The sequence below is a fragment of the Papaver somniferum genome, chromosome 1 (genome assembly GCF_003573695.1).
Source record: "Papaver somniferum cultivar HN1 chromosome 1, ASM357369v1, whole genome shotgun sequence".
NCBI classification, from domain to species: Eukaryota; Viridiplantae; Streptophyta; class Magnoliopsida; order Ranunculales; family Papaveraceae; genus Papaver; species Papaver somniferum.
The window spans coordinates 197,828,495-197,838,514 of record NC_039358.1 but is presented as its reverse complement, the minus strand read 5'-3'; the positions used below and the strand labels follow the sequence as shown (position 1 = coordinate 197,838,514).

The window sequence follows — 10,020 nt, the reverse complement described above, 5'->3', positions numbered from 1 at the left end:
GTTATATATAATGGTTAATTTGAACTATGTATGCTACAACGACACTGCAGTAATTAGAAATGGCCAAATTCCTTTCTCAATAGCAGTAGGAGGAGAACAACCACAAAACATTGTTAATGGTGGTTATCACTATTCATGTGACTACTTTGCTGGTCCCTCGATATTTCCAGGTTTGTATGTATATTACAGTTTTCCTTTTTGTATATTTATATACACGTACGCGTTTCACATATATGCTAATTAGCTAGAAGAGACGATGAAATTATATATGTCTAGTTGTGTGAATGATCATCATGAGGCTGAAAATGGTGTAGGAGTTCATGAAGCAAACATCATTAACAACCAAGTGGATATGACAAGAAAGAAGAATATGTTGACGATTGAACAGGTAGATGCACTGGAAATGAGTTTCCAGGAGGAGATAGAGCTAGAGAAGCAGCAGCCACCTGGTAGAATTGCTGAGCTGCCAAAGAATAGAACTAAGTTGGATCCGGAAAAGAAACTGAAGCTGTCAAAGGAACTAGGAATTCATCCTCGCCAAGTTACCGTATGGTTTCAAAATCGACGTGCTAAGCTGAAAGGAAAACAACTCGAACGACTATACAATGTACTTCAGCAGGATTACGAAATCGTCTCAAGGGAAAACCAACATCTTCAGCAAGAGGTTAGTAGTCATAGCTACGAGTATGTATATGAAAATTTGGTGTGCGTATATATGAATACTGACAGGGTATTACATGTATATACATGTAATAATTAAGGTTATGGAACTCAAAGACAAGCTTGATGGTCTCCAGTCCATGCAAGCTTCTATAGGATTCATGAAACAAGGGTCGCTACTGCAAGCTGAGAGTAACAATATTACTGCTCATGAGAGTACCTGGACTTCTGTTGCAGGTCAATGCTCAAATGATGTAGAGAAAAGACAAACCGGTAACTCAAACACAAAGATTTCATGGAACAATAGTTATTTGTTCAGCAATGAAGGCATGAGTGGAACCAGGGCCTGGCTTACCTTGGCTCCAGCAGTCCATCCCCACGCGTCCTAGTTTACAATAAATATTACAAGGTGTTCCCTCAAGGTCTTAGAATAAATAAGTTGTGCAAGCCTTGCACAGACTACAGTATTTCACTCTAGAAAATAAGTTTCTATGATGTATTTTTTCCCACTTGTGCGGATTCTAAGTGGTTGCACTTGGGACAATCATGGGAAAACATGTGAAAACTCACCTTCTGTTAACCATATCATGTATTTCCTATGGATTTTTGTTGAAAATAGAGGCACAAAAAATCTATTAGTGCGTTCCTTCAACTTTCTTTGCAGAGTTTGTAGAATTTTTTTTTTTTCAATCAACTCCTAATTTTAACTTTATTGTTAAAATTAACTAAAACTAAGACAACCACCCATAACAAAATTAACTAAAACTAAGACAACTACCCATAAACAAGCAGACGACAATGTCCCGTTTAGTGCCACAAACCATATAGAATGTCCCGTTTAGTGCCACAATAACTTAATTAACCAAGCAATCTTATATGATCAGCTAAAACATATGTACCTTCTTTTTTCATCAAATGCATGCATAGTGAATCTAAGACCCCAACAACAAGAAAAAAAGGAAAAGAAAAAACCATTGTCCTTCTATCAATGTTACTTTATGACAGGCTATCAATGTAGTTAAACTCATGTGAGGCAAAAGTGCCACGTTATGAAAAATCAGATTAAAAAATGGTGTTGCTTCAATTGCAGAAGGCAATGAAAATCAAAAAGTCTTAACAGACCGTGTTTTTGTTGGACTCTATAGAAACCACCACCTCACATTAAAACCACAAACTGGGCCCGTGTTTTTTCTCCAGCCCGCGAGGCCCATATTTTCTGTGTCTGCGTTGTTTTGGCGTGATTTAAAACTACGGTTCATGAAGAACCACTGAATGAAAATTTGGAGAAACTTATATGTATCAAAACATTTGGAGAAACTTATATGTATCAAAACAGTGTGGTTACTAGGTATTCTCTCTAAGTTTCATATTCTAAATTGTTGGCAGCATTGACCCGTTCCGTTACAAAGTTCTCTAAATAGAAACCTCAATCACTTCAATTTTGCAATTGATTTTTTTTCTTTCTCTACCTTCCTCTAGTTAAGAGCATCTCCAATGGTGATTGGTGTGCATTTTTTGTGGAAGTTGTTTTTTCTAATGTGAATGTCAAATTTTCCTTAATTTGAGGAGATGAAAGAAAAACATCTCCAACCACATATTGTATTTCTTTAATTTTGAACTTTTTAAATCATGGATCCAAATCATATAACTAATCATAACCATTAATAATGATGACTAGGATCTTCACGTCTTCTAGGAGAACCTCTAAAACTAAAAGATAGCTTTGCGAATGTCTACATAACTACCAGACACATCATCTTTACTTTCTCCCTTCACATTTTCATTGGAGATGTTTTTTTTTCTTAAATCCTGAAAAATCCTATGTGGCCTTATATTTAAGATATTTTGCCTATCTTAATTGGGGGCCATGGTTTCTAATTGGGGGTCATGGAATTTTGTTTGCCCCCCAAATTTTTCAGGAGTGTAATAATCGGAAGATGAATATACTATTTTACCCTTGATTAATATTTTATTTTTCAAGTAACGACCCTCGTTAACGACCCTTCACCGACATTAACGACAGTTTAGGGTCGTCATATACATCATGATCAAAACAATAACGACTCTAAACTGTCATACACTAACGACTCTTTTTAGAAATTAACGACAGTCTATAACGACATTTCTAAAACATTAACGACTGTTTAAGTCGTCAAATGCGTATCCAAAACAGTAACGACCCTTCCAAAGGGTCGTCAGGGAATTGATCATTTTTATGACGACCCAAAATTATCGTACATTTCCGCCATTAATGAATCTTCGACAGTTTAGAATCGTCACTTAAACAGTCTAAACATTAACGACTGTTGAGGGTCGTCAATGAAAATTTTTAATACCTTGAGGATTTTTCATATTATCTAGGCAAAAAAAAAAATTAGACTAAAAATTACAGACAAAAAATCTGGAAAAAAAATATTAAACTCTAATTAATTAAGGTTATCACTAATTAATTAAATTTTAACTCTAATCATTTAGGGGCATTTTAGCCATTTAAAAATATTTTTATAAGGGGTGATCCAAATTAGGTTCTGGTGATCTTTTTTGTCCTCTAGTGCATGGCTCCAATTAATTTCGATGGCCCCCAATTAAGTTAGGATATTTTGAATGTTTCATTGGAGATGCTGGGTGAGAAATGCTCCGTCTTTGTTCGTTGTTTTAATGGAGCCGAGGGTTACATTTCTTGGGACAGGAAGTCTGCAAATTCTCAAGAAAAAACAAAAGCAGCTGTGCAAGTCCTACCTACCAGTACCAAGTAGGGTTACTCCCAAGTAGCCGACATCTTGGTTCTCAGTACTGCAATGAAAAGGAGATTACATAACGATTAATACAGCACGAATCCCCCGCTGACTATGTTTTGTTCAATAGCCAGTCAACACTCAAGAACGCGTTCTCCTCGCTACGCTTCCTTTTTTTCTTTTTTTTGAAATAGGGGATTTAATTGAAAAAAACGAAACTGTACAAAGATTACAAATTACATTTTGGTTCTAAGCCTGGAAAAGCATTAGAGACCGATTTTAAGCAACCAAATTCAAGGTGGCTGCCATATAAATAAATTAGAATATCCCAACTGGACATCCAGCTGCTAAAAGGAACTTCATACTCAGCGTTAAAAGCCCTGACCCAAGAGAAGATTGATGCTTTAATAATACAAGCCAGCGCATGAGGAGATTTGGACTTGTCGGAAAAAATCATGTTGTTCCGTTCTTTCCAAACTTGCCATAACGTCGCATGAAGCATCATTTTCCATATTGCAGCACCCATATCATTGAATCTCACTGTTGACCACTGTTCGAACAAAAGCGGGATGGTGTCGGGCATAACCCAACTCCAGCCACTCACCACAGGTACCATCCACACTTCAGTTGTGTAGTGACAATTTATGAAAAGGTGATTTATTGTCTCTCGCTACACTTTCTACTCCAAAACATAAAAGTTATAACCAACCCTAGCTAGCTGGTAGAACTACCGAGCTAAGAAAGAACAGAACGAAGTTGGATCCGGAAAAGAAGATGAATCTGTCCAAGGAACTAGGACTTCATCCTCGTCAAGTTACGATATGGTTTCAAAATCGACGTGCTAAGCTGAAAGGAAAATAACTCGAACGACTATACAGTGTACTTCAGCAGGATTACAAAATTGTCTCAGAGGAAAACCAACATCTTCAACAAGAGGTTGGTAGTTGTAGCTACTTTTAGATTGAAACTTACGGTGTGTGTATACGACTACTGACTGGGTATTACATGTACATACATTAAGGTTATGGAACTGAAAGACAAGCTTGAATGTCGCCAGTCCATGCAAGCTTCTACGGGATACATGGATCGTGGGTCGCTAGTGCAACCTGAAAGTAACATTGATGCTCATGATAGTACATGGACTTCTGTTGCTCTTCAATGTTCAAATGATCATGTAGAGCAAAGACGAACCAGTAACTCAAACACACAGATTTCAGGGCGCAATAATGAAGGCATCGAAGCAAACAGGGCTTGGCTTACCTTGGCTCCAGGCCTGCCCTAATTTACAATAATTACTAGGTATTCCCTTGAGGCGTCACACAAAATAAGGAACCGTTTTTCGCGCACCACCCATATTTCACAGGGACCATGATTTCAGTTTTGGGTGGTTATTAAAAAGTAATCTTAAGTCACACCTATGTAAGCATTTATGTTAATACCAAACTTACCCTTCCTAGTTAAATTAATCAATGTAATGATTAGTTAAATAATTAAATTAATGATTAGCGAGGTTAGATTGATTAGTTGAGTGTTTTTAGAAGAAGAATTTTTTAGAGGAACAAGAGGGTTTTCTTTTTTTTTTTCATTTTTTTTTTAAGATGGTTGAAATGAGGGTTTTGAGTACTTAGATATACTTCAAATTTAGTTAATGTTGCTTGAATTGGCCAAAACTTTCGAAAAAATGAAAAATTTATAATCTGATTTCGGCTATGACAATAGAGTTCGTTTACGAAATCTGAAGAACATGTAGCCGAACTCTTCTGCTAGTGTAGTTCGGCTAATGGTTCTGAAGACGCAGGTAGCCCAACTCAGCTTTAATGAAGCTTTTTTTTTTTAGAGAAAAATTTGATTAGGAGAAAAAAATTGCGACGTCACCAAACAAAAAGTTCGGGTAGGAAAACTTTTTGCGACGTAACCGAACTCAATATATAGGTTTTCAGGAAAAAAAGTTTGGTTAGGAGAAAAAAAATTGCGACGTAACCGAACTAAAAGTTCGGCTAGGAAAAAAAATTGCGACGCGGCCGAACTTTTCTCTAAAAGAAAAATTCCATTAAAGTTGAGTTCGGCTAGTTGACAAAGTTTTACACATAATTCCTAGCCGAACTTGTCTCTGCAACTTCCATTTTCAACTCATTTTAATGATTACTACTCATTTTTTCAATCAAAAATGGATCACAAGTAATGGGCTGTGGAAATTTCTTTGAATCGACGACGACAAGGAAGGGGGGAGAATAAGATGAGCCCTCTAAAACAATGAGTTTGTGAAAAATTAAATTTAATGGGTTTGTTATAATTTTGGTTTTGTTTTGTTAAGGATTTTATGTATGTGGTTATTAGGTTACTTATAAGTTAAATTAGGTTAAGAGTGGGTTACAATAAATTTTTCTTAAAATAATACTCGTTAAAATAATAATCTCTCTAAAATAATAAAATTCTTTAGTCCCAATTAGACTTGCACAGGTTAAATTTTTCCTCGCTAAAATAATAATCTCTCTAAAATAATAATTTTTTTCGGTCCCAAAACTATTATTTTAAAGAAGTTTTACTGTAGTCAATTCTACTTTTTAGGACACCCCCTTATAATTATAAGGTAGACATTATTATCACATAATGGTCCCCCACCAAAAAATGGTTGGTGCCCAAAAAACGGTTCAAAATAAGTTACACAAGCCCTACATTATCAAAAGTCATATGAGTGTTCAGGGTTGGTTGTCCTAAGAGCAACTGCAGTGGTGCGAACAAAACCAAAGACCAAAGACAAAAAAAAAACGATCAAATTTGAGTTTAGTCCGTGGTGTTACACTAGGATGGAAGAGTAAATTTGGTCATGATCACATACAATGTTCGCCCCATCACAAGGATCACATATGATGTCCGCTCCATTTGGTGAGGATCACATATAATGTCCGCCCCATCACAAGGATCACATATAATGTCCGCCCAATCACAAGGATCACTTTATACGTTCGCCCCATCACAGGATCACTTTATACGTTCGCCCCATCACAGGATCACTTTATACGTTCGCTCGACTATATTTGGGTTTGGTCTTGGTCCCAGGCCAAATATAGTCTGAGATTTGGTTTTGGTCCATCTTTTACTCGATAGTCTGTCCCGTTGTGTCTCGTTTCTTGACCAAATATATAGGTTTGATCGTCCATTATGGATGCTCTTAAAAGATGTGACACACTATAAAAATCAGATTGAAAGAACAGTTTTGTTATAGGGAGTGGGGTTTTGGATCAAGGGAGTGAAAAAATCCTACCCAAATCGCTCATTTATGAATGAGTTATAGTTCAGTATTTTAAGGACCAAAATACCCTTTAACCTTGACTCATATTAACCCACGCGACTTATGTTACAAGGAGAAGGAGTTCATACTTAGGGAGTGGAAGAATCAGAGTTAACAAAGAACCCTTAATACTCACATATCCAATTCAAACCTAAGAAAATGAATTGAAACAATTTGTTAATCTCTATTGTAGTGAGTTTAATAGAAATGGAGAACTTCCCTTTTCCATAAGCATGATTCTCTCTTGCTTTTATGTAGTACAGAAATATAAATGAATACAAATCGGTATGTATGACCTCGATTCGTTCGAACCAGAGGTAGTGAAATGAAGCATTCACTTCCACATTTCGAACGTGAATACTTAGTTTCTCTACTATGGAAGTGGCGGTGAAAACCAACAACTCACTTCCACCCAAGTTACGGTGAAATACGATATTTTCCTTCCATTCAAGTGATGGTAAAATACAATGTCGTCCATTATTCTCTTTCAGTTTTGATTGATTAGTCTTACTAATCTTACACTAAATTTGAATGTTTAGGATGCTCAGTTTGTAACTCTTTCTCGCAAATAATAAACTCGTCCTATGCCCTTGCAGCTGGTTGCATTTCCAAGCTAGCACCACCATTATTCAAGAGCTGGAAGTGTCGGAAATGCATAGGGTGTGAAGTCTAAGAAGCACCTTATAAAAGATCAATCTATCACATGACCCATATTTCTATGATTATGTTGACAAAATTGTGGCATTTATTGTTGTGACCCATGATTTAACCCCTTAAAACTACCGAAGCAATCTTATAGTTGTAGTAGATTTTTCAATAATATGGCACTGATAAAATTCCATGGAAAAACTTCAATCAAGGTTCAAACTATTTCTCAAATGAAGATGAATCTTTTGCTGTCTGGAATTAATATGTTCATCGTCACTAAAATGGCAGTGGAATGTTCTAAATCACCGGCACCTAAGTGGCAGCGAAACATTGCATCTCACTATCACTTAGATGATAAAGAAATTCGGTGTTCATGTTCTTTATTGTGAACGTGAATGTTTCATTTATCTTTTACTCGTATGAGAGAACCAAGGTTTCATAAATTGATTTTTCTTTTATAAAGATAAATACAAAAGAGAAAGAATCATGATCTAATCACTTAGATACCTACACTTTTTCATTTCTAGGAAACTTTTGTGGTATTTATGAAAGCACATATTCACATTCACGAAGTGTTTCATTTGATTTTCTTGGTTTTGATAACTGTTCACAACCTTCACAAACCAGATAGAGATATGTATCCATCATTGTCGTTGTACCTTTTTGGAAGATACAATTTGGGTGATGAAGTATTCAAAATCTTAATGTTTTTGCATTAGACATATATTTGATAAAATTGGGTTTTAGGGTATCGTGAGTGCTCTTCACAGTTAATAGGGAGAATAAGTACAGAAGTCAGATTAGCTAAATTAAAGTTAGGGTTTATGTGATGAAGTTTCAGAAGATGAGATTGATGATGATGAAGAGTATGAGACTGAGATCTAAAGAAGAAGAGTTGGGTTATGATCAATTAATGGAAATGGTTTATTGTTTGAATTTGACTGATTAACCGAGTTATTATTGAAGGGTTTGTTTTTAATTGAAGTATAGTTAGATGTATTGAGTTTAATTTTAGTTTCTTAGGAAGTTGAGATTCAGGTTAGGGTTTAGATGAATTGAAGAATGAAGATTAGGGTTGATGAGTTGGGAATCTACAGATGAAGAAGATTTTTAGATTGGAGAGAAGAAATGATGGAATATAATGGATTTGTGGACATAGTTTAGGTCATGTTGAGATACAGGGGATGTAAAGTTTAATTTTGAATTGAAGGTGATGGCTTGGGCAGTTATGGAGTGAACTGGTGATGGGGGTTTGTTAGCGGAGATGAAATTTATATTGAAGATGATTAAAATGAAGTTTGGAAGTAAATTGGGTTGCAGGATGTGCAACTGTTAAGTGATTTGTTGTAATGAAGTTGATGAAACTCAAGTTGCAGGCAGTGAAGAGATGGAAGTAAGGATTGTATTGATACTGAAATGGTTATGATGAGTTGGTTTGAATTGTGATAATGACGATGTTGGTGGAGTTGAGTTTTTGTGAGTGTTTTAGATGAATGATAGGTGTTTGTGAGAAAGAATCAATGAAGAAGTTTTGATGATGGTGGTGTTTTAAACTGATGTTGTGAATCTGTTAAGGAACGAGGAATTGAAGGATGTTCTTGAGCTATAGAGTTGGATCTGATTATGAACTGGTACTGATAGTTTTAGCGGCAGCTGGGTGTATGAGATAGTGATGCAGTGGCAGAGTGGGGAACTTGAAGATACAATAAGATGTGGATGAATGGTGAAGGATTGTGAGATGTAGGTTTGGAATGTTGTTAAATTGATTGTGTTGCATCACGTTTGTGCATTATTAAGTAGTGTCCAGTGCAATAGCCTTGGTTTGTCTAGTTTGAATCAGTAACCCCAGTCATATGTCTGACTGATTTACCTTGTCTGACTCAGTTAATCTGACTGAGTTAACTCTTTAACAAGACCTGACCAGAATTGACTCGGTGGACCTTGACTGAGTTAACTACTTTGTTTAGACTTGACCTTTGACCTTAGACTTTGATCTTGACTGTTGACCTGACCTTGGACGTGGATTGTTAGTAGACCCTTTGACCGTTAGTTGATTCATATGGACTGGATCTTAGTGACAGGCCGGTTTGTTGGGCTTGGACTTAGAATCAGTTTTCCATTGAACATGAATTGACCTTGATGGTCCGAATTGACCTTTGATTCCTTCTACAAGGTTGTAGATAGTCTTAAGACACATTTAACGGATTATGGAACCAACCTAATTGAATTAGTAAACCTTAGATATGCTAAAGATAGATAATAAAAAGGTGTAGAACCATAAATGGGCTTAAAACCATTAGATAAATGAGGAAATTAGGGGGAGACCCAGAAAAAAAAATATTCTCATTCTCAGGCCCACAATTAATTTTGGGTACTGTGACACCCATAATTATATGAAATTATTAAGGTTGTGTTTGGTATCCTGGATATCCCAACCTAGGTTGAGTTATCCTGGAAAAACGGTTAAATTGTGTTTGTCTCATTGCAAATCCAATCCTGGATAAGGATTACTAAACCTTCCTTGATTTTAGGAAGCTAAAAAGGTGAGGTTATGGTATTCTTACAAATACCTGGGTTACATGTATCCTTACCTGGGTTAGACAGTTATTTTCTTTTAAAATAAGTAATTGCCTTAAAAATAAGTATTTATATTAACCTATCTCTGGAGTCAAACAAACACAAATT

General features: G+C 35.9%; 1 protein-coding gene across 1 annotated transcript; it reads left to right on the top strand.

The window, feature by feature from the left end:
* The first annotated feature begins 268 nt into the window (after positions 1-268).
* Positions 269-1,049, top strand: LOC113357215 (homeobox-leucine zipper protein ATHB-22-like). The gene is made up of 2 exons (XM_026600555.1): positions 269-664; positions 762-1,049. Exons 1-2 carry the CDS (start codon positions 269-271, stop codon positions 1,047-1,049), a joined length of 684 nt encoding a protein of 227 aa, XP_026456340.1.
* Positions 1,050-10,020: the final 8,971 nt, after the last annotated feature.